The 23809-nt window shown below is 44.4% G+C and overlaps 1 protein-coding gene across 3 annotated transcripts in view; it reads right to left on the reverse strand.

The window, feature by feature from the left end:
• The window catches only part of UVRAG (UV radiation resistance associated), a 61782-nt gene that overhangs the window by 24491 nt on the left and 13482 nt on the right, over positions 1 to 23809 (reverse strand). For all 3 annotated transcript variants that reach the window (XM_017836019.1, XM_017836020.1, XM_017836021.1), the window contains exons 4-13: positions 23779 to 23809; positions 22798 to 22959; positions 22422 to 22496; positions 20739 to 20824; positions 11478 to 11583; positions 10500 to 10626; positions 9519 to 9603; positions 8978 to 9065; positions 8357 to 8417; positions 6350 to 6515 (exon numbers count right to left, since the gene is read on the reverse strand). In XM_017836019.1, coding sequence (XP_017691508.1) covers positions 6350 to 6515; positions 8357 to 8417; positions 8978 to 9065; positions 9519 to 9603; positions 10500 to 10626; positions 11478 to 11583; positions 20739 to 20824; positions 22422 to 22496; positions 22798 to 22959; positions 23779 to 23809 — 987 coding nt within the window. The remainder of the gene's footprint in view (positions 1 to 6349; positions 6516 to 8356; positions 8418 to 8977; positions 9066 to 9518; positions 9604 to 10499; positions 10627 to 11477; positions 11584 to 20738; positions 20825 to 22421; positions 22497 to 22797; positions 22960 to 23778) is intronic.

The following is a 23809-nucleotide window of genomic DNA, read 5'->3' on the forward strand; positions in this document are numbered from 1 at the left end:
TTTGATGAACATGCGAGAGAATCCCAGGATTCTTGGTTCAGGCACACAGTAACTGTGAGGGAAAGATGAAAGAATCCTTATTCCATACATTTACTTCAAACCTCAGGCATCTCCTGTGAATTCAAGTCCAGGTACATTTGCTGTTGTGTCCTGTGATTTATGAACTCCTCTGCATCCAGAACAATCACATATTGGTGGCCCATTTTTATTGTCTATAACAACCTGTCTTTAATACAAACTATTTTTAAAGCTTAAGAAATTGCTTCATCTTCAACTGCCTTCACCTGCTTCTACTTTGGTGTTACACCATGTGGTTTAGATCTTTTATTCTCTCTTCTGTTCAGACTTCTGCCCAAATTGTACTAAAGTTTAATCTCTACTTCAGAAAGCTCTGAAGAGAAGAAGTGGGTAGAATAATGATTTTTACACCTCACATCTGACTGTCCTCCACAGGCTGAAGTGTGGCACAATTTCAACAGCACCTTACATCCCATTGGGCAAATGTGAGTGAAATCTAGTCTAGAATTGTGCTATGAAGCCTTAATTTCCAAAATCATGCAGAACTCCGAGGACCAGGAGTATTTGTAGCTTTGCAAGTCAAACTAACAGCAAGGACACTTGCCCTAGGAACACTTAATTCTCATAGAAGGGCTTGGGTAGGAAGGGACCTTAGAGACTGGAATCTTAGTCCCAAGACTAAATAAAACCAGCACCACTGTATTTTGACATGGCTGTATTTACAGTATCTGACACTTCCTGGCCAACTGCACCAAATTTGTCAGAGAACAAACTCAACCTGGCTTTTTCCTTCACTTCTCATTTCCCAGGACAGTGAGCAGGATGGCTGCAGGGAGATGGCTGTGGAGCAGACTTGGCAGGATGCAGCTGAAACCCAATTATTCACTATTATACAGATAAAGAACTGATGTAATTTGTGTGTCTGTAAGACACTGGTGTGATAACAGAGCCATCCATCAGATCCAGGGAACAACTGTGCCTCACACAACACTACAAAATATGGGGCAGTTAAGAAAATGATGAGTCTCAAGCTTAAATCTACTGATGGGACACTCTATACAAGGATAGAACCAAACAGCCCAATCCAGATAAGATAATGACCTGAAAAAGTCACAAGTTCTTGCTTGATATGCCTGAAGTATGAGGAGTGTACAAGAAAAAGGTTTAAATATTTCCTAAGTCTGAGTTCTTTCACCCTCACGCCCTTTTGGGGGTCTGCAAGGGAGGAAGGAGGGTTTTCCCCCCAACCCAACCACATCCTGCTTGCTCACTCCAAGGGAATGTTGGATCCAGGAGAGCAAACTTTGTTGTTTAAAAGTGCTGGGACTTCTCTGAACCAGAAGAAAGCAAACCCTTTCAAGTGAGAATGACCACCACCGTCCAACCAGCACTTGAAATCAGGATTCCCCGGGACACTTCAAATCAAATATTAGGAAAAGTAGACTGCTCAAAAGCCACAGGCACCAAAATCCCAGCACTTCCAACCTCTTAGCATCCCACCTAAAGGACAGGGCACAAGAAGCTTTGGCTGCACAGCTTTAAAACCTGTTTCCTTCTCAGAAAAGCTGCACCACAGCTCTGTCAGCTTCAGAGCAGAGACTGGCACAGACCTGCAGCAGAAGACCCAAAATTAAATGAAAAGGCAGGAAAGAGGATGACAAGTGTGCACTTTACTTGTTGGAGATTAAGGCATGAATATGAATCCCCAAATCCCAAGGGAATTCTGACTGGATTACTACATGGGTTTGAGTTCCTACTTGAGAGGAAAAGCTACACTTGTAAAACAAACTTGATGACAAAAATACAGACTGCCAAGGGGGAAAAGCACATCCTCCTTCAAGCTTTGCACAATACAGAGATAATTAGTTTAGTGGGAAAGGAAAACATCAGCAGTGTGACTTTCTGCAGTGTATTTTCAAAATGCCTGTGTGAACAGCTAAGATGGTGATAATGGAAAGCAGGAGCTTTCTTTCAGGAGCACATCTCTCTGTGATAAGTGTAACTGCTGTGCCCTTGCTCTTGGACAATGCAGAGTAACCTCAGTGTGGGCAGACTGGAGGGAGAAAATACAGAAGCAAAGACCCAGATTCTGAAAGTCAGGCAGTTCCTGATAACAGTCACCAATTTATACAAGAGGGAATCATTCCACTGCTTCAGCAATAAGGCTTTCAAAGAGCCCCAAGCACAGAGAGGAACCCAAGGAGCCACTGACACTGATGGCTTTTTGTTAATTGGGCATTTTGTGACAGATTTCAGCTTGGATTCCAGGCTTGCACCATCCAAGCCATGATGGATGTCACAGCACAGGGGCTGTCTGGAAGGGCAGAGCACAAACCTTGCTATCAGAACTGTAAATCTCCTTGCTATCAGAACTGATCATTTTTAACTGGAGGACACTTTACACAGGGCAAGTCCCTGCTTATTTGAAACAATGAAGTCATGTTTTGAAAAAGAATCTCATCAGGAGTATAGTGTTCCAATGGGAGCAAATTAAGCCTAGTGTGTCTTCACAGAAACATTTCTCAGCTGGAGATGTCTGGGGTCAGTGGTCTCATCCACTGCAGTAAACAAAAATCTGCTCTCTCAGCCTGGCCAGGAGCATGTAAAAACTTCCAGTTCCCAGAAAGAGTGTTAACAGGACCTAAATTTATTAAAGAACACCTGATCTAATTCTTAATCTATGCACTGCAATATTTGCTGACCCACTGAAGGCACAAGCATTATTTTGGTAATCAAGAATAAAATAAGCCAGGATTCGAGCTAAATATCCTCAAGAATGTAGAATGTAAAAATACAGTTCAAGAGAAGTTCATGGCAGAAAGCATTCTTTGAGCAATATAGCTGCACACTTAACACACACTCCATCTACCCCAAAGATTCAGCTCTGCTTTGACAGCTATTGGATTTCTCAACCAAACATCTCCCTCCATCTGATTTAAGTTTGCCAAGATTTCTCCCCAAAGCTGCCATTTCATTATCTCAGCCGAAGCCCCAAATATGATTAAAGACTTCCCCACTGAGCTGGGGAACGTTCATGTCAGTGAAAAGCTACCCTTCACTTGCTGGTGTCCCCATTTTCCAGGTTGCTTTGCTGCAAGTGGCTCATCTGTTCCCAGGCACAGAGCAGGAACCCCCTCAGTGCTGCTGGACCAAGCCTGTTAAAATTGAGACACTGATTTTCCCCTTCTTCCAAGCTGGAGAGAGGCCCCAGCAGTGAGGGTCACCTACAGACTGTGCTCATTCCACAGGTGGGTTCCAAAGGCTCCAACATTATCCATAGGCTGGTTCAGCAACACCTATTTGCAAATACAGCTTGTCTTCCAGTTCTTTGAGGTGTGACAACACACTGAGGAAGGTAATTTGGAAGCAGCTTTGGGGCAGAACTGGCAAGGAATCCCACGTTGGTTTTATTCAGAGAGCCTGAGAAGAAACTTTTCACACCAGAACTCCCACTGTCAGTAACTCCCAGCACATGATTTAACCCTGTGAAGCACACACAACACAGTGCAAGCTTTCCTGACCAGCAGGAGCAGGGCAGTGCCCATGCCCTGTGCTGGGCACTGCTGAAGCACCTCCAACCCTGGGGGCTTACCCTGTTAGCAGAACTATTTCTTGAAGCCCTTCTCGTTTCCAACTCACCTAGCAGGGAAGTAAGAGTTCTTGAAAATCTTTTAAAAGACACAGTGTGAGCGACACTGCAAAAGTCCAACAGAAATAACTGCTCTGAATGTGCATTTCACCTGTCCAGACACATCTAGGGTACTAGAAAGGTGATCAAACTCCAGAAACCCCATTATTTTTCTTAGAGGGGTATATATATTTCCAAACTGTTTATATTACAAAATACTACGACATGAGGAGCAACACCAACACAGGGAATTTCACAGCCTATGTCCCACTCCAGACATAACAATCCTTACTTTGCCCTGAGCTGGAAGCTACTCCGCATTCAAAACTCTGGGAGCAGACTAACAGAAGCATGAAATGCAGGGCTCGACAGACACAGTGTCAGGACACATCAGAAAGAGTTTAATCCCAGCATTCTCACGCTGCTGATGAGAATGTGATGAAGTGTTAGGTTTCAGTTGCACCAGAACGGAGCCAAGGCTCTGAGGTGGTTTATTCTGCAAACATGCTGCTTGTCACTGCACAGAGGAACATGCTGCTGTCCCAGGGAGCTTCAATCTGGGAGTTATATGTCCATAGAATCATGTAGGTTGGTAGATCTTTAAGAATGACCCAAGCCCAACCATTCCCCCCAGCACTGCCAAGGCCACCACTGACACATGTCCCCAAGTGCCACATCCACAGGGCTGTTAAATCCCTCCAGGGATGGGGACTGCCCTGGGCAGCTGTGCCAGGGCTGGACAGCCCTTCCCATGAAGAAAACCTCATGTTTTAGTAGCACCAAAACTATGTTTTGAATAAAGAGGAACACACTTACTGAATGGATTATAAAAGCTGATATCCCTATGATGACAGGGCTGACCATACACTGCATGGCAGTCATTCCACACCTCATTCCACCCTCAGGAATCACAGAATCATTAAGGTTGGAAAAGACCTCCAAGATCATGGAGTCCAAGCTATGACCCAACACTCCCTTGCCAACCAGACCAGAGCACTGAGAAAAGAAACTTGGAAGTGTAGTAAAATCTTTATACATTATAACTTTAAAAATACACACATTAATTTGCTCTGGAGGAAAAAACTCAGCTATTCCCCCCAAAGCACAACTTCTAGAAGCTCCTAATAAGGATCCTGGGGCAACCCTGCCATCAAAAAAAAAAAAAAAGAAGTACAAAGCCAAGTAAAATGTTTAACATAGTCAGTAATCAGGATGTATGTGTTATAATAAAGATTAAATATAGGGATTACCTCACTGCAATTACTCAACAGTTTATGTTGGAGTTTGAAAAGCTGCTAAAGGACAGGTGACTGAAATAAAGAAATTTAATAATGCATGTTAATTGCTGTGCTCAGTGCAGTCAGGAGTAAGGGAGAAACATGAACCATTAGTTTAGAAAGAAAACTGCAATTTACGACATTTGAGGTTTTCTGTAGTAACCAAAGTCCTTTGAGAGCTGGTGGGATTGTCTCTCCAATAGCTGGGAAGAGAAGATTCTCAGGCAGGAGCTAATCCTGAAAAAATCTTGCAGAACACAGGTAAATGGCCCAACAGGGATTCATACTCTTAGCTAAACTTTCTCCTTTCCACAAATCTATTGTGAAATCAAGGATTAAGTCATGAGGGTTTGGAAGGCTGTAGCCTGAAGGACTAAACCCTCCAATCTGTCTCAGACAACAGGAAATTGGGTTAATCTTTACACACCCACACACAGGCAGCTCTACTCCTCAGAAATTTGTTTTGCAGATATAAATGTTCTAGTTTGCAATCCTCCTCCAAGTGATGCTCAGGAAGGATAAGACCATATGCTTCAAGACCTACACTGAAGCAAAACAAGTTAATGTTCTGTTAAGTCACCCAGGAAGTGTTTGGACAAGTTATTAAAATGGCATCCAAATTACTCTGCAAGACATCATTATGTAGTTGTATTTTATTGTGTCAAAACAAGAAGACCTGAGCGATTCCAACTCTTAAGGCAAATTACCTTGTCTGTCCTGCCCAAAGTCACTAAGCTTCAAAGAGAAATCAGACCCTTCCAAGCATCCCCATCCTGTCAGCTAGGCACAATAAAACCGTTCCATCCTGATCTGGATTCTTATGCTGAAAGACAACGATTACAGAACAAACAAAAAGCTCTTTACTGAACATTAAGCTGACTTACAGTAGGTGGCAGTTTACTGTGCTCTTTTTCAATGGATTAAACCCCTCTGTGTTAGAGAAAATTTGTTTCCTCACGTTTCTCTGCCCCCAGCCCAGCACTGGCAGTAGCTCCCAGTGAGGCTGCACTTGCCATCTGCAGTTTATTCCTACAGCCAGCAGCAAAACACAAAGGGCAATTTTTCCAACCAGCAGCCAAAACTCACCTTTAAGAAACACTATTTAAGTTTTTCTAGCATTACTGGAAGCCGAATCAGAGGCGTGTGTGTGCCAACAGAGCGAGAACAACAAGGCTGAACTACGCTGTTGGATCCCAGCATTCCAACATGAGAAGCTCAAACAACTGCTGGAAACAGTGTCTTCAAACTCCCTGTCACTTCAGAGGACCCAAAACTGTTCAGGGTGAGGGTTTTTTCAGTGTTGATTTGTTGTTTTCAAGGAGAGACAAATTGTGTGTCACTTCAGAGCACCCAAACCTGTTCAGGGTGGGGGGTTTTCTGGTGGTGATTTTTTGTTGTGAGGGAAGTGCCTTCCCAACATACTCACTCTCGCTCCTTCTCGGTGAGCTTGTCGTTGATGTTGTCTTTGATGGTGGAGCGGGAGCCCTTGTGGATGATGGGATACCTGAGTGGCACTTGCAGGAAGAAGGAGATCATGGAAACCAGGTGAGCAGTGTAGCCCAGGGCAACGGCGATGCTCCCGTCATCCTTGGCTGCAAGGACAAAGAGATTCCACTGTTGGATCCAGGGAATGCTGGTGCTCAGCCCTGCTGCTCAGAGAGCACCACAGTTAACACAGCCCTCAGAAACCAGAACTTAGGAACACTTAAGTCACTTTGGAGAGCTTTGCACTCCCTGTGTTTGGCTCTCATGGAAAGCTGGTCATGGCTCGTTCTCCTGCCAGTTTTACACGTCCACAGCTGAACTGCCTGGCTGGGGGAGGGCCAAGGAAAGATGGGAAAAGTGGAACAGGGTTCCCAAGACAAAAGTCAAGCCTTAAGCTTTGTGCATTTGTGTGGGTGGACTGCCAGGGTCAGGGGAAGGCTGCACTGCTGCACAGCTCCAGCCACCAGTGAGGTCACTTGGAGAGACACCCTCCCCAGGGCAGGAGCTCTGCTCCGTGCCAGCAACTGCAAAAACGTGGGTTAACCCCTTGGTTGAAAGTATCCTTTTTAATTTGGCATTTCAGGTTTCAACCTTGGAGCTTCACCTGCTGGGAATGCACCCGGGTCTGGTGATTCAAATGACATCCTTTAGCCACGTCGGGGCTTTTCATTTTCCTTTTCTCTAATTTTAGTTCTTTGTAGGGGATACAAACAGCACGAGAGTCACCCCTCCTGATGCACAAGGGAATCCCATGAAGTCAACCAAAGAGGACCAGCAGCAAAACTGGCTTTTTAGGGAATCAATTTTTTTTTGATCCTTCAGATGTCTAATTTTTAAAAAAAATATTACCTACTGAGTGAGATAAGATCCACACCATGTTTCAAATTTAACTGCATGTTTCAATAAACTGAATGCTTAGTACTTCTTCACCACAATACAGTATTTCTAGAGCCTTGGATAAAGCATTAGTAATTCTTTTGTAAGGAATTAATACCAGGAAACTGAAAATGGGCCAGAAGACGCACACCAGTGATTCCTCAAGAATTACCCAACGGAGTTCATTACAACACTCAGTGCAATCAGGAAAGCAAAGAAACAGACTGGGTTTTGTCCTGCTGACAAATTAATTTGTTTTAAAGATTACTCCTCCACTATTCTGCATCCGATATACATATTGTCAGTACAAGTTAGTTACTATGGGATGGCTTTAAAGAGTTAGACAACAGATGGAGGTTTTTGCTCGAGAAACCAGAGTGAGCAAATACTGGGAAGTTCTCCAGGGCATTTTACTGCAGCTCCAGTCACACCAAACACGTGCAGCTGAGTGCATGCAGTTACCTGTACAACTGCTATGCACACAGGCACATGAAATACTGGCCTCTGCAAGAGGATGAGGGTCGACAGTTAAAGCAGCAGCTGACTTGTAAAGCACTCCATACTGTCACAGAGGTTTACAGGCTCCTTTTGGTGAGGGATTTATCCCAGAATTTCACCAGCAGCTCTGGCAAACCCAGTGGGGATTCCTGCCTGCTGCCCCAGCAAGACTGATGGACTAGAAGTGGCCTCGGAGGAATTTTAGGTCAGACTCAAACACTCTGCAGAATCCCTGGGTTTGGGAGGCACCTTTGAGCAGGGGCAGGGAGCAGCAGGTTGCCCAGGGCTGTGTCCAGCTGGGCTCTGAGCATCCCCAAGGATGGAGACTCCACAGCCCCTCTGGGTAACTCCAGGTTTGGAGCCTCAGAACACAGAGGTGCTTTTCCAAGAGCCAACAGAAACCTCCTTTGCAGTAGGCAAGGGAGCAGGCATAAATAATTCCTAAGGTTTTTTTCTAGTCTAGATCTTTCTGGTCAAAAATTTGGATCCCAAGCCATTATTATCAGTTTACTTAATTCCATGAAATTTAGAAGCAGTGTTAACTGTAACAGCTACATTAAGAATATTCAGCTACCTTGAAAGTCTTCAGAATTAGGAAGCTTGACTCCACAAACAAAGTAATCCTTTTGATCATTCTGTAAGTTTAAAATCAACAGTGGAAAGTGAGAAAGGAACAATAACAACCAGAAAACCAAAACCTGCATAAAATCCAATGACAACAAAGCTATGAAAAAAAAAAATCAAAATCAAAACCTAAATATCCACTTAAACTCAGAGTGACTTTGACACAGTATTTTAATCCACATTTCACAAAACTCAGAAAATATGTGCAACTTTTTTAAAGAAGGAAGAGCTTCATTTTAAATCATTATATAAAAGGTTTTGGAGCTCAACATTTTGACATCTGTTTCTCTGCACTCAGAGTTCAGCTCACCTACTGTCAGGGTTACTTTACACCACTGTAAACAACATGGCAAATATCCATTAAATTAGAGCTACAGCTATTCTACCATTGCAGTGGAGACCCCTCCCTGGGAAGTTTGCAATCCAAGGACCAAATGCAAGAAGAAGCTGGGATACACAGGATGAGCAAAGAGCAAATTTCATCATGAATAAAAGAGGATATTTGCTTGCACTGTTCTAAACAGGGAGTTCATTTGAGATCAGGCAGATTTTCAGGATGCTGCACACATACCAGATCAATGGGGTAGATGTAGGACAGCTCTGACAGCAGCTGCTTGCATCGAATAGTCTGCTGGGCATTTGTCTTCAAAAGCTGTTCTCTGGGGGAAAGAGATCCCCAACTCATTAGTTCCCTCAAAAGCCTGAAATAAGGCTCCCTCCTGCAGCTCCCCAGGTATCCCCTGCCCTCCCCAAAAGCTGGGTAACTCCACCCAAAACTGCACCACAGCAGGCAGAAGTTGTTGTTTTCACATGTTCCTCCCATTTCAGAGGATTTTTGACTGAGAATTAGGTATTACAGAGCTGTTACACTAAAACAGACCTAAAAGTCCCATCAGAGCCCACACAGGCAACCAAGCATCTTGTTTTCTTCTCTTCTAGACCTGCCACTGGTAATCCTCCCTTTAGATATCTGCAAGTTGCAGCAGAGATGTTTTAACAGAAGTTTTGGGGCCACAGGAGGGAGGATTTGGTGCCAGAAGTCCCATTTCCAATGGCCTACTCTCAAGCTTGTGTTTCTTTTCCTATTGCAGAACAAGCAGAGGCCCTTTTACCTCTTGGCAGTGCATTCCTTCCTTAATTCACACAGGGATTCGTTGTGCTCTCCAAGTTTCTCATATTCAGTCCCAAATGCATTTTCTAAACGAGAGGAATCAGGGGGAAAAAAAATAGTATCAGGTATTTTCTTAGTTAGCAGAAGTTTTAAAAGTAGATACTGACACAAATGCTGGCAATAATCCTCCACTGACTCTTCCCATTTTCCATGTTATGCTCCCAAAGTAGGGAATGCCAGCACAGTGGGATCTCCAGGCACCCACTCACCATCCAAACACAACCAAACTTCAGCTGCCTTTCATACCTGTTCCCCTCATGGCCAAGCAGGGCAGGAATGAATTATGGCACCCCAACCCTTGCACAGCCAGGATGAAGTACATGGCAAAAAACCTCATTTTAGTAGTGACTCATTACTTGAGACTCAAATAGGCTCTAAAAAACAACAAAAAAATCCTGCAACGAGATCAAGCATTTGTGTAGCTTGGCCTTGGTGAGCTCCAAAGGGGCAGTGATGCAGCATTTTACTGCAGGACACCTTCCCAGTACAGGAAAATACCAGGATGACTGAGCATTTCACCTTTCACTTACATAGCAGGCTATTAAGAGGGATTTTTTTCTCCTAACACTTGAACTGGAATCCTAATCACAGGAACAGTAACTTCCCCCCTGATGTTACAAAGCCACTGTTTACTGTATTACAGTGCAGCCCTTCTGATTTTCTCCTAAAATGTTAATTAAGCACGGATTAAAGATTACATTAGAGAGGTGTCACAGTAAGAAGTTATTTAGAGACAAGACGCCACAAACTGCTGCCCAAAACTCAGTGTAACACAGATGGTGAAGAAATCATACCTGCCTGCAGATCTCAGATAAAGAAAAACCACAGCACGTGAGAGCCAGACAATAAACAAAACTGAAACAGAAACCATGCCATTTTGGGCACCACGACCATAAACCAGGCTGAGGGTTCCTACACTCACCTCTGTCACTCAAACTACTTTTTTGCTTGTGCAACAAGGCTACTTCTTGACCAAGGGCCTTCTTCTGCCTCTCCAGTTCATTACGTAGCACCAGGATCTTCAGCTGTAAACATTCACTCTCCTTCTTCTGTTGGGAGAAACACAGATTCAAAAAAAAAAGAAGGCGAGTTTTTCTGCAGGGAAGCAGTTCCACGAGAAAGGGTATAGGAGGGAAGGAATAAACAGGACAAGATTAGTGCCTGCCAGACTAAAGGCTGAGTTCACAGGTTACCACAGGCAACAGATTCCCAAAGCCTCTGATGGTTTTCTGCTTTGGAAGGAGAGCAACTCATCCATGTCCCACACACAGACATGTGCCAGTGAGCACCAATGCAAGGAAGTCACCACGGGCCACCTCTTTTCTGTCAAACCCACTGCTCTGAGCTGAGCCCAGCTTTGCTGGGCAGAAAGCAGAAACCAGTGCCAACAGGCTCTTCTGGAGAGGGGAAGAGGGCAGGCAAAACAAACTGTCAAAAGCTATTGCAAGATCCAGTACAATTCCTGCTTAAAACGAGCATGTCACTTGAGTGACAGCTTTGGCAGGAATTCTGTTCATCCAAAGGGAGTTGGGGTGCAGCAAGGTACAGCCAGTAGACTCACCTCACCCTGAATCCACCACAGGTTCCTGTCAAGATTGATCTAAATCATTACAAGTTTGTTTTTCCTGAAAAGCCTCTTCCGTGCACTGTGCAATGTTTATCTTTTATAGCATATTAAAAAAAGGTAAAAATAGGCTAAGCAGTCTCTCAATCCAGCTGAGCACCACACACAACTCACAGTCATTACATCACACAGCCCTCAGGTGAGTTCCCATTTGAAATGGCAGGTCTGAAGAAAGATTTTAAGTTCAAGTGTTCAAAAAAGCCAAGCTTAGGATGAAGACATCAGCCAGACGCTTCAGCGAGCCCACGAAAGGAGGTTGTAATGAATCCAACGTACCAGCTCGTTCCGTGTGGATGTACATCTCAGCTTCTCTTCAATCTCCCTCCCTATCCTCTGCACAGTTACCTGAGTCTGTTTGATTGCACACTGGGCTCTGTGGAGCCTGCAGGGAGAAGAGAAGTTACAGCTGTGGCACGTCCTGCAGCAGGGGCTGAGGCTTCTATCCCACACTTCCCAAAAGTCTGGAAGGTTTTCTTACCAAGAAAGCCTTACCCAAAGCTAAAACTTTTAGGCAAAGAGTAATAACCGAGTGACACTTGCCTTTCCTCTCCATCTCATTTTACACTGGGAGAACTTTCTCCATTTAGTCCGTCACGTGATTAAGAGAAAGTTTTACAAGTTTTCACATCCCGACACTGAGGCAGCAAATCCTGACTGCTGGGAGGTGTTTTACTCACTGAAAGAGTGTTTCAGCTCCCAGTATCCTGTGATTTAGGTAACTGATAAATTGTTAGGAAGGTCATTTGCCACGTGAGCTCCTCACAGTGATTTGATCAATTCTCACTACAAAATTCGTAGGTTGTTAATAACTAAGTTCTTCTCCCCTTGCCCAAGTATAAGGAACAAACATCCATTCAGGCTGACTCCTCAAAACAATCCATATTGTGGAATACTGGTGCAGCTGGGTGAATTGATATCTAAAGATATACCCCAACCTATAAAAACTGCTCTGCAATTGAGTCTGCTTTTAATAAGAACTGGATTTCTTTTTAAGTCAAACATTATCCAGTCGTTTCTTGCACTGTAAAACCCCAGCAGTGAAACTTGGTTGCCTTGATGCCAAACAATGCCATTTCTACTGCAAGGCAGAGCATTTTCTGACACTGCCTGACTCAATCCCAGGATGATCACTGCTGTTCCAAGAACTTTCAAACGGTAATGGGAGGAACACGACTGCATCCAAAGTTAAAGTCTTCCAAGATTAAAATTTTAGGGACTCCATGTCACAAAAGCAGCAACTATGAACAGAAATCTCCCTTTCCCAGCCAGAAACAGTCCCCACGTGGAAATCTGTGGTCATCCAACGAGGGGAATACAAACTAAGCCGTAGGAATGCCAGCATGGAAGTTTTGTCCATCACTTCTGCACGCACGAGACAGCCCTTGGTGGAAGCGATTATGATTGCAGCAGTGGAGGGAGATCAGCGAGCTGACACCATAAATCTGGATTAAAATTTATAGAGAACGAATGGAGAGAAACTCCAACCCTAATTGACTGCACCTTGTTCCCATTTCTAGGCTGAATGCAGGGCCAGTGCTCCAGCCTAAAGTCAGCCCAAGCTGTGCTTTGAGCACAGCCCAGCCTGGCTTAGGAAGTGCCAAGGCTGAGCCCACGGATGGCACAACCCACGTGCTGTCAGCCAAGGCAGGATTCTTCCTACCTTGTTCAAGACTTCATTTTTCAATATATTTCATTAAAATTATCACATCCACAGCACTTAAGAAGCTAACTGAGGGCTTCAAGAGGCCACTGGCCTGCTACCAAATTTCCTCTGGGGCTGGGAGAGCCAAGGCAGCTCCAGCAGAAACTCCAGCCCTTCTGAAGGGATGGTTCAGCCAACAGTGTCGTCAGCCCGTGTCTGCAGAGCTCCCAGCCATTGTCAGCCAGCAGCACAGCAACTGGAAGGGGAAGTGGGACAGATTTACTGCCTGGGGCCCCCAGAGCTGCTGTGCAGTTGTCCAACCTCAGCCAGTTCCACGCTGTTGCCTGGGAAAAACCGGAAAGCAGAGCGGACATTAAAATTCCTGAGCCCTCGGATGGACCCGAGGTGGGGATCCACGGGGCTGCTGTTCCACTTCCAGTCTCATATCACCTGCTCTCTGAGATGGGGGAAAGGGAGAGGAAACAAAACACCCTCCCTTCCTTTGGAAGTCTAGGAGACAGTGAGACAGATTAAAAACATAAGCCACGCTGTAAGCTGAGCCCAACAAAAGCTGCATCCCTACTCGGTCTAGGAAGAAGCAGCAGGCATAACTTCAACATCTCTGCTCTTCACTTGCTAGAGCCCAAGTTCCTGAAATACAGGCTATTTAGGTTCTTTCTTCAAGGCTTTTCAAGTCTGACATCCAATTGCTTCCCTGCTTCCCCATAAAATAAAATAAAATAAAAGAAATATCTAAGCCCACAGGCCCCTTTCTCCCTTGGCTGGAAGATTTGAAACAATTCCAGCATACAACGTTCTGCCAGTCAGTTCAATCTGGGTACTGCCCTGGAGGGGAAGTTTTAGACTTCTTCCCACGACAGGATTTCTTTGCCACAAGAATCAGGAAGATCAATCAGTTTTCCTGACCTGCAGGCCTGCACAGTGCACTGGCCCAACAGAACCTGACTGTACAACCCAGGAATGTGCTGTAACAACACATTTACTGTCTTTCAGCCTGCACTAAGTTGGAAGGTTCGGCTGAAGCCCTTTCAGACAGGCTGCAGTGTCCTGGTCCCTCCTGGTTGTGCATTAGCAGTGATTTACTGGTTTACAGAGCAAGTTCCTTGCTGGCTGCAATCTGTAACAACCTGAAAGCTGGAGTGCAGTGAGACTTGTGCCTATTAAGCTCACATATGCTTGTATTTACATTAATGAAAGAGCCTCGGCTTTATTAGACATTTGATACATGATTTTGCAGTTCTATCATCCACTCCAAATATCTATTTGCTTCTATCAGCCACATCTGGATTTTTCATGTACAGGACCCTTAAGCCATAAATACATCAATTAATTACAGCAGTCACATACTACAGCTACTTCTCACAAGAGAAATAAATGCCTCTGGTCTTATTTGCCAGAACAACCTTAGTTTACAGCGAGACTAAATTTAAACTGAGAATTACTACCAGGGATTTAGAAAATAGAATGGAACAATCCTGGCAAGAAGTGAGATGTAGGATCCTGGAAGTAAAGTACCCAAACCTATTATTAAAGAAAAAATAAGCTAAGGCCTTCCCATTAAATATAAAACCTGGAATGCACACTACTTAATATCAACCCAGAAACTGGATTGTGGAGAGTGCCAGCCAGCTATAAAGTATTTTTTACATAACCCCTTAAACCATCATTTGTTACATCTGCTTTCCCACAAGAAAAATTTTTCTAATTTATAATCATATACTCCCTTTCCAATTTCCTCAGAAAGCTATACCTACAATTTGTCAAAAGCAGATGTAGGGCAAGAGAAGACAGTAGGGAGTAAGAAAAGAATAAAATGCAAGTCTGACTTACTCATTTATGACATTAAACCTCTCCAAGAGCCAGTGCTGTCAGAAACTCACCCAGGACAGCACAGATAACTTTCCAGCATTCTCCCAAACTGTTTTGAGTCTTACCTGTGAGTCACATGTGAGTCCTATGCTGACATGTGAGTCTCCATTTGAGCCTTGCATGTGCAAGACTCCAATTAAGTTTTTGAATAACCTAGTCCACGTGGATTTGTGCACTGCAGGAGTGGATGCTTTGAGCCATTTGGAAAAGGAGAAGAAAAGGAAAAAACATGTCTATCACATTGGCAGCAGGGCAGGTCCAGGCCTGCAGTGTGAGGAGTATTTAAGGGAAGCAGGTAGGATACAGATCACCTTCAATACTCCCAGGGCATGAAGGGAACAGAAGAGTCTTACTGGGAAGCTCAAACAATTTTTCCAGAAGTGAAGCCACAAAACCTGAGATGTCTCTAGTCCTTTTATTCCAATTCACAGATAAAGTCCAGCGCTGGGATGCATTTATGGGTTGATTTTTTTACTCGAAGAACAAATGTATTCGTGGCAAGTAACAGAGGAAGAAGTTTCTTTTTGTTCTGTCTCAGTTTGTGATTACAAAAACCTTGTTGCCAGAGCAGAAAAGATCACACTCCAGACACTGTGTTTAGTAGAAAGGTCAATTAGATGCAAATCAGATTTCCCAAGTGCTTAAACACGTCATGCTAACTCCTGCCAGCAGGACAGTGACACCAGTACAATCCAGCTGCCTTTGGCCAACAAACCTTAATAGAAGCTTCAATTCTCACTCAGACAGTGAGCAAGAGTAAGGCTGGAGTTCACTGCACAATGCAAATTCAGGTTGAATGGGTTACAGGCTCCACCCACAAAGGGAAACAGTTGCTCTCCACTTGATTGTGTTCCTCAGGTCACAGGCCACCCAAGTGAGAAGGTGCCTGTGACAACAGCACACAGGCCTTACCCACGGAGGGAGGAGGAACACCAGCCAGTATTCAGGTGACTCATGTTTGGGAGCTGCAACTGCTGCACTTTTCCTGGAAGCTACCCCCAAACTCCAATCTAAACTTACTTCCAAGAGAAGCAGAATCCTGCAGCTGCAGCAGAGATGTCCCACCTGCCAGGGATGGTCAGAACGCTCACAGGAGGGTTCTGCAGCTCCTCAGACATTGCAGCATTCCCTACCCATCCCTGGAAGTGTCCAAGGCCAGGCTGGGCAGGGCTTGGAGCAACCTGGGACAGTGGAAGGTGTCCCTGCCCATGGCAGGAGTCTTTAAAAGTCCCTCCCAAACCAAACTGTTTGATGATTCTCTGACATGGTCTGTTTTTCACCAGTTCTAACAGAGCCAAGAAAAGGTGCAGGACTGTGTTCTGACTTCTCATCTAATTGAACTTTGCTTCATTAGCACCATCTTTTACACACTATCACAAACAGAGAGAGGCAGAACAAAGCTATTTTTGAAGTTCTGCACAGCTTTGTGTATTTTCTCTTTTAGAAGTGCTCTGAACTCAAATTTGCCCAAGAGCTGGCAACACGCCTGCCCCATTCACACCAAAAACCTGCCCCTGCAGGGGTGGTTTGTTCCACATGGCATCTGAAGATGAGAGCAGCAGCAGGCTGAACCCTGCAGTGAGCACACAGAGGACTCCCCCTCTCTGACACTTCACGGGCTGTTTCCCCTGGCCGTGACCCACGGCGCTCTGCACTGCAGCTCCTGGCAACAGCCAGGCTTGTAAACGGACCCCTGTGCTGACTGAGCAGCCTCAGCTCCCAAACTGCTCAGCACCACACATGGAGAACCCCTGGGAATACGTCTGTCCAAAAGCCTGATGCCACAAGGAAAAATCCCTAAGGAAGCTCTCAGAAGAAAAATTCCCATCCCAGTTTCCACCTCCTTTGCTGCTTCCCGGGAAGCCACCACCCCACAGTTCCACCCCACGTGGTTTCCAGGCCAAGAGGGATGACACTTGTAGTAATGTTCATCTATCTCAGAGCTAATTAATTAGGCACAGAGACACTGGAGAGGTCTGACTGCAGCTCCTGTTCATCCATCGTGGGTTTGCCTGCCCAAAGCCAAGGGATGCCCTGCCTGGCCTTGGCTGCCCCTACAGGACAAAGGGCCAAGTCTTGCAAATGTTTCCTGTTTAGAAACATCAAAGTTAGCCATCACAAAGAACCAACCACACTTATCACCAGCAGAGTGATGTTCTGGCAGAGGAACTGAGCGATTTCAGAGCACAGGTCAGGTGAGAGGAATCCTACAACCCACCCCACACTTGTATTTCCACACTGGCTGGGACAGGGGCGTGGCAGCAGCAGTAGCAACACAAAATCTGAAAGTCTGCAACATGAGCCAGCGATTTCATTGCCAAGACACAGGAACAGCTGGAGCAAGGCACTGCAAGAGCACCGGGCTCCTGGTAACCCCTTTCCTGGCACATCCACACCATCTCCTCAGGATGTGGCACTGCCCACAGCAGGGACACCCATAACTGCACCATTGAGAAAGGGGTTGCTCATGGCTATGAGTTGGGGCCCTACTCTGAGGAAAGGACAGCAAAGGGAAAAGCGAAAAACAAGAGATGTCAGTTCACATTTTAAAATTTAACTAACTCTCTCCTGCCTCCCCTTCTCTCTCTGCATCTCCCAAAATGCCACGAGGGACAGGGCAGGAAAAAGCAGCTCTATTTCCATGCAGTCCCAGATGCTGCCCAGCTCCACTGGATTCACTTCTTCCACGGAGATGAGCATGAACATAAAGGACTCCAGGGAAGTTCAAAGGCAGTACAGCTTTGCATGGCTCACCCTGGGGTTTGTTATCAGATGAAGTTAGAGAGCAGCTGATAAGAGCATATTTTCTTCCTGCTTTCCCTCCTTTTCACCCCGCTAAACAACTGGAAGCCTAAAGTTTGGAATTGCTACTTAAACCCACCACACAAGAGCAAAGTGTGACCGAGCTGCCAGGGAGGACACTGGCACTGCTCAGGGCTGACTGTTCTGTGAGCAGCCCCACGTGCCCCAGACACACCTCACACTGAGCAGCTTCAGCCCACCAAGGCCCTGCTCAGAGCTTAGGAACAGCAGCTTCACTTCCAGCATCCTTTCCATGAGTTAAAAACAGCTGCCCGAGGGCAGTTCCTGCATTTGGCACACACAGTCCCACTGACTGGTGTCTCAGACAAACTACTCAGAGCTACCAATGAGCATTTCACCACCACAGCTGCCTACACTGACCAGGTGGGCTATCTCCACTTCCAGTTTCAGAGATTCACTTGTAAAAGTTCTAATAAAGTTGGAGGAATTTAAACACAAGCAGCACAGCTATTTAAAAGCATCTTCCCTAAGACAAGCAGAGCTAAACAAAAGCTGACTTGATATCATGTCCCTGTGTTTTAGCCTTGCTCACTTGAAGGTGATTTTATGAACATCAGCATTTCAGACCACAGACAAATGATACCTACATTTGTGTTCTTAAATAATCTCTCTTCAGTGATAAGACAAACACTCTTCCTTACATGAACGGTTGTATTACAAATGGCAAACCCCAGAGCAAGGCCTGTCACTTGGCCCCTACCCTGCCCTGTGACAGATTAACACCTAGAAATATTATTTAAATCAAATTCAGCCAGATTAGATTCCAGCAATGTTACAGCAGCTGCCTGGAGCTGCTCTTCTACCCATCCAGCACTCAAATTGCACCAATAGCAGATGATGATGATGATGTTGTTAAAAACCACTATTTTCTTGAACAAAAATACAACCAAAATGTTTTCAACCTGGCCTAACTGGCTGGGTAAATACCCCAAACATGCCATGCCATCTGCTGAAGGGATGGTTAAACCACAGAGAGAGCAGCTCTGACTGCAGAGATAAAACCATATGAAGCTGAACTTCAAAGGGGCAGATCTTCACTAGTCCTTAGAGCACTTTTTGTCTCCAGGCAGGATTTGGGAGGATTTCAGGCACTCCCATACTTGCACAGGCCAACTGCTCTCTAAGTATCATCAAGGAAAAGCTGCAGAATACACCATATTAGTTTTTGTATTTAAAACTGAAGCAAAATTTTAATATATAGCATTTTAAGCCCTTTCTGTAGTGACATCTCATCTTCCCAACACCACTTAATACTGAAAGGTCTGTTTTTCAAAGCTTAAAGAAAAGAAAGGCTAGAAAACCAAGAGAACACTAAATATAAACCTATTCCCATTAGTGCTGCAAACGTGCTGAGAACCTGATTATGGAGACACGTCCAGAACATGAGCTCAGATGAATTTGGCCCTTCCTGAGCTCTGTGTGAAAGGTGAAACATGTCACTGCACAACCCATTACTACCAGCAACATAATATTTAGAAAAAGTCTTTCAGTGACCTCTCTTCAGGAAATCTGACAAGGAACAAAAACCTCAAAATTTGAGCTTTTCCAGGTTTTGTCAGTGAGCCCTTTTAAAAGCCAATGGCTGGAAGAAGGTCAGTCCCTTCCACGTGCCACAAACAACTTATCAGCAACCTCATGTCCACCTGAGCATCTTGTCCCTGCCCTGGGACAGGAAGGTTCCTGGGCTGCAAAGGTGCCCAAAACATCCTGGTGTAAAGCTGAGCTTTGCACCTCAACTTTTCCCCCTGTTTAATTAACTTGTAAATCCCTGTAAGGCAGCACCTGAGCACACAGGCGCTACTTTGATCCAAGAGACAAAAGAAGTTCTGCTGCTCACACACACTGTCATTGCTAATTAATTTTTTTAAACCAACACAATTTGAGCTGAGCACGTGCTTTCCATTAAGGCCTATTCACAAGTTTCAGCTTCTGAGGAAAACAGTGCCATCACTTCTTCCCCCCCAAAGCAGTTTTGATACAGAGATCAGCCACACAAACTCTCACTGTGAAGTTTTCCCAGGAGCAAAGGGTTGGGCCAGAACCTGTTTTCAATGGAGTATGTTCATCCTCCATGGAAGTGCACAAGAAATGTGAAAAACACGTGAATAAAGCAATCGGGGTGAGCTGCACATGTTTGCTTCTTTCTATTTAACAAAGACTTTATGTTTGGTGGCACAAGAGTCCTCTGCTAATGGACTGTGCCAGAACGAAAGCAGAACTTCCTGACACCCCCCGGGTTGTTTCCCACCAAAAGCACAGGAAAAGACACTCAGAAAGCAGCCCTCAGTTTAAATATGCTTTACAGAACCAAGGAACAGCACATTCACACTTTAAGAGAGCTTATAAAATAAGGACTTCTGAATAAGCAACCTCGAGTTAACTTTTCCTACCCCTTTCTTCAGACAGGCAACACTGACACCTACTGTCAGCACTACGGAATGGATTCAACTTGGGTTAAAAAAACAGTCAACTGCATTTTTCCAAGGACTTTTGAAAGCATGTTAAACATTTCTCTTTCAAGGGTTTCCTTCACAGCACATCTAGTGCTGTTCCTGCAGAACCTGCCTTATAAAATGCCTTTTACATGCAGATTCCTCAACCTACTGACAGTGGTGGACCTCCATTATACTTCTCCATAAATAACATTTTTAAGCTATTATAATTAAAGCAGATCTGAAAAAGGACATCTTGCTTATGTTTTTATTAGCATTTCCTGTTTGTTTTTTTTTTACAATCAGAGACATTTAAGTAACCACCCAAAAGTAAAAAAAAAAACACTGTAAGCTCTCCTATGCCACACACGTGCTGGAATAACTGCGTCTGTTCTCATTTATTTAAATCAATTTTAATGCTGTTGAGGAGGACAGAGCAGGGGCTTTCCACAGAAGCTTTCCAACAGAGAAGCTCCATGATTTTGACATCCACAAGGCCTGTCCAGCTCCACAGCCAGCCCCTGCTCAGAGCTCTCACACATCCCTGTGGCAGCAGCCCAGCGACCACCACGGAATGTGCAGACACCAAGGCCCATCTCCTTGACACCAGCAGGAAACTGGCCTGATCTCAGGATCTCCTTTGCACATTCCACACCAGAACAGGGGGGGTTTTTATATTCAGAAAGGCTCCTTCCACACCCAAATTCAAGAAGTTACAGTAGCTACACAGGGTGTTACCAAAAGCCTTACCTAAGCAAAGAGAAGACATCGTAAGAGTTACGGACACAGTTCTGATCCACCTGGAGGAGACTGTTCTTCAGGGTACCTGAGTGATCCTTAAGGCAAGGAAACAACAGGCATTTAAGAATCAAAAAATTTTCTACCCTGACCAAAAGCATGCACTTTTGGTTGAACAAATGACCTGGCATTTAATGTACTTTAAATGTCTTCATAATTTTATGAAACAACTCAAGGTGGCAATAACACCACTTGCCTATAAAGGTGTAAAAGACACTTTATCTGTGTTCTAGACACAGAGTGTGTTTTTTTCCTGCACTTTTTAATCCACAGCTGTCCAAGTCTTCTGCCCAGGAACACTGAAGGATGCAGCTTACAGAGCTGCCACCCTTCAGCTCCAGACACGAGAGCCCAGCCAGGAACGTGCCAGAGCAACACGCTGGAAAGGCCAAAGCCATCTTAGTTTGGAGTGGTGATGTGAACAAGTTTCTGGAAGCTACAAAATCAGTGTCATTCTTAAGAGCCCAAAGCATCAATTCTGCACAGCAGGGATCAGAATCAGAACAGCCCAGCAGCAATTCCTCCTGCTGCAAGGGGCAGCTGTGGAGCTTTTCCATGTCAGGCACAGGCCCACACATTCCTAGAGAATTCCACGAACTCAGAAGGGTTCCTTCAGATGATGAAGTGAATTCTAAGCAGATCAAACCACCTGGCAGCACTGTCAGAAAGTTTATGGATTGCAGGAAAAGAGGCCTTTATTTGAGTGCCTGAAGCAGCCTCAGCTGTCCCTGTGATCAGCCAGCCTTCCAACAGGGATGGAGGGGGACTCCAGCCCCACAGTCCCTGTCTGCAGATTCCTTCCTGCCTCAACAGGCAGCTTCCATACAGGTGGTGTTGAAATGCAGTTACCTGTTAACATCTCACAACTGTGTTAACCACAGGCCACACAGCAGACATTCCCTTCCACCAAAAACATGGTCACACCTAAATAACAACTTGTAATAATTAAGTGTGCCAGGATCTAGCTGATTAAAAAAATAATTTCAAAAAATAATAGGCATAGGCTGTGTGCCAAGGAGGCACTTCCCCTCCAGCCAGGGACTCCTTATACAAACTATCTATACCACAGTACTGCCTCCAGCAATCTGGGATTAAAAAAACCTCTGTCAGATGCACTGCTTACAACAGGCAAATTTAAACTTTTTTATCATCAGTGAGGTAAATAATCAGTGACAATATTGGCTGGACAGGCACAAATACTATAGTGAGTCCTCTGGGAAAACAACTTGGGGTGAAGCAGTTGAAACAGAGCAAATAAACAGCTTCCCATTAATAAGCTACAAACTCCAGGGTTCGGACCAATAACCAAAATTGAATGTGGTTTTGTATTTGCCACATAAAGGAGCCTTAACAGCTACATCATTTGCAATATGTCTGCCTCAAGGAACACAGTCAAAGCTTATTTTCAGTAACCAGAGATTTTTTTTGGACTTAAAATGCTACAAGACATCTCAGACGGCCCTGCAAAACCGAGGCAAGATAATACTTCTTATCTGTCACGTCAAAGAAGTAGTTTTTCTCAAAATGAAGCATTTTAATGTTCTGAGCATCCAAGTGTGAAAAATCAAGCTTACAAGCTGAATTTCAGCTTGCCACCAGTACCAACAAGCCAGAACAAACACAAGACACCCTCACCTTCTGTTCAAATGAAGCTCCGTAATAACCATCGTGGAGACCAAAAATAATCTCGTTTGGGTTTCTGGCATGGATCTGTAGGAAGGGAAGGAAACAAATCAGTTCACAGCCAGCTCACTACAGCTTTCCACAGCAAACAAACACAAACTGCAGCTTTTCATCACCTGCAATTCTGCAGGCACACAAAACTTTGGGGAAAAAATGAATTCAACCCTGGTAAGCTCTGAGGTCAAACTGACACGAATATCTGCAGTCAAACTTTAAACCACATCCTTCAAACACATTCGTTTCCTTTCTTAGCATTCTATACATGAATTCATCCAGATGCTTTGATCCCTTAAGGAAAAAGCTGAGGAAAAACCTGTTTTCCCATTACCTGCTGGCCCAAGTACTTCAGGCCATCGAGATTGACCTTCCATTCAATCAGAAGCTGGAAATGCTCCTTCTTGCCACCCCAGATCCGCACAACGAAACAAGACACAGAGGTATCCAGACGATCAGGCATCAACCCAAAGTCCAGACTCCTCCAGGTGGGATTCTGAGTAGTCAAAGACGGATAAATACATTTAAACAAGCTGAAAGTAGCCCCAAAAGTTGATAATTCAGAAAGTAACAAAGTCCACATCAAAGATTTTTTAAAAAAATCTAAAGAATGAGGAACAGCAGCCATTTCAAGGTTCACACAGAGCTGAGGCCAACAGGCTCTGCTGCTTCCTTCTCTGGAGAGAATGCCTGGGTTAAAAGCTACCTCAGAAACAGAGAGTGGGCTCTGCTTCCTTCCAGTACAAAACACGGAAGATTTTACTGCAGAATTTACTAATTCAGTTCAGCCAAATCAGGACATTTCAAAGTGGAAGTAACATTCCTTTCCTATTTACAATTCAGCTTCTGAAAACCAGGGTACAGCTTATACTGCAAAAGTTTAATGCTGATCTATCCCCCAATAATTAAGTTTACAGAACTTGTTGATGTATTTGTTCACTTTCTTCTCAGTTGTAATAAAGTCTTCAGTTCTGGCCCCTTCACTGATCTAAACTTGAAAATTTAGAAAGCCCAAGGTGTTTACAAAGTTTAGTTTCTTACAGCTATTAGTTCTTCAATGAATACACATGTTTATATATCCAGGTTTCTTACTGTTCTCCTACACAACACACAGATGCTCAAAGAAATCAGCATTTCTACTACTCAGTAACTCCCTATTCCAACCTCATGAAAAGGGGGAGAACAACATGATGCTCCTAGAACTGAAGAGTGGAAAGACACATGAAAGAGTTATGATATTCAGCAGAGAAATCAATATGCTGGCACTAAATAAATAATTTTTAAAAGGAAGTTTTTCCGCATTAAAATAACTTACCAGAGAATTCTTGATCACCTCACTCTTATAA

This window comes from Lepidothrix coronata, unplaced genomic scaffold, assembly GCF_001604755.1.
Source record: "Lepidothrix coronata isolate B3197 unplaced genomic scaffold, Lepidothrix_coronata-1.0 Scaffold268, whole genome shotgun sequence".
Classification (NCBI taxonomy): Eukaryota; Metazoa; Chordata; class Aves; order Passeriformes; family Pipridae; genus Lepidothrix; species Lepidothrix coronata.